This window comes from Sphaeroforma arctica (genome assembly GCF_001186125.1).
Source record: "Sphaeroforma arctica JP610 unplaced genomic scaffold supercont1.883, whole genome shotgun sequence".
NCBI lineage: Eukaryota > Ichthyosporea > Ichthyophonida > Sphaeroforma > Sphaeroforma arctica.
In genome coordinates this window covers 12,424-13,319 of record NW_014039675.1, presented here as the reverse complement: position 1 = coordinate 13,319, position 896 = coordinate 12,424, and the positions used below count along the sequence as shown (strand labels likewise).

Genomic DNA, 896 nt, shown 5'->3' with positions numbered 1-896 from the left:
GGCTCTGTGCTATGATTGTAACGAATATGTACATGTTCACATTGCTCGACTACCGCACCGACGGCTGTCTCTGCCCTGTCTGCCCCGGTAGCCACAAGTTCACTACCAGCCACTTTACCTGCATCCAACAACTGATTCGACTCATCCTGGTAGGCCCGAAACTGCCGCCCATTGGCCCTGACCTCCTTCAGCAATTACAGGAGTGCCACGACTTCCACGGTATCTGGACCCTCCACGAACACCTTGGATCTTTTCTCCAGCATGTTGAAGAACCACCGTACCCTCACCCATCCCTGACACATCAACAGATGTTCCCCATACCACGGCTAATCACGCTATTGGAGTACTACTTCCAAATATCGGTTTAAACCAAATCATCGCGCTTGTTGGTTCCAACTATGATACTTCCGATCCAGGCCAGCCAACACATACCGAATTCATCCGTGGTCTGGTGCGGCATTGGCTTACCCCCATCCTCGCTTCTCGACCGGAATATGACGGATAACCTGGTGCTTCTCGGTATTTCGTACTCTGCACTAACCCACTCCGCGGCACTACACGGCGCAGACCCGATCCGTACCACAGAGGTGGGTACTCTACTTAGTAGGTCAGCAAGCGAATATATGTAACATTCGATAGTATCAGTGTTTTGTCAACACCGGCCCGAATTGACTCAGCACATATCTTCCATTGTCGACTCACTTGGCCCAAGCTTCAAACGGGAATTTACTGACCACTTCTTCCCATCAATCTTTCCTGAACCACTACAGCGACTATGAGAGCCATACCATATGTTATACATTGTATCATACATACATACTTGCTATTTTTGAAATAAATAATATTATCCCTATGATTCATTTACTTGGAGTTTATTGTCACTTTAATAGAAGTAG

The 896-nt window shown here is 47.5% G+C and overlaps 1 protein-coding gene across 1 annotated transcript in view; it reads right to left on the bottom strand.

Annotated features, from left to right (window-relative positions):
* Window positions 1-145, bottom strand: part of SARC_09079 (hypothetical protein) — a gene marked incomplete at both ends in the record, with an annotated part of 1,719 nt that extends 1,574 nt beyond the window's left edge. The window contains one exon of the mRNA XM_014296921.1: window positions 119-145. Within this exon, the coding sequence (XP_014152396.1) occupies window positions 119-145 (27 nt within the window). The remainder of the gene's footprint in view (window positions 1-118) is intronic.
* Window positions 146-896: the final 751 nt, after the last annotated feature.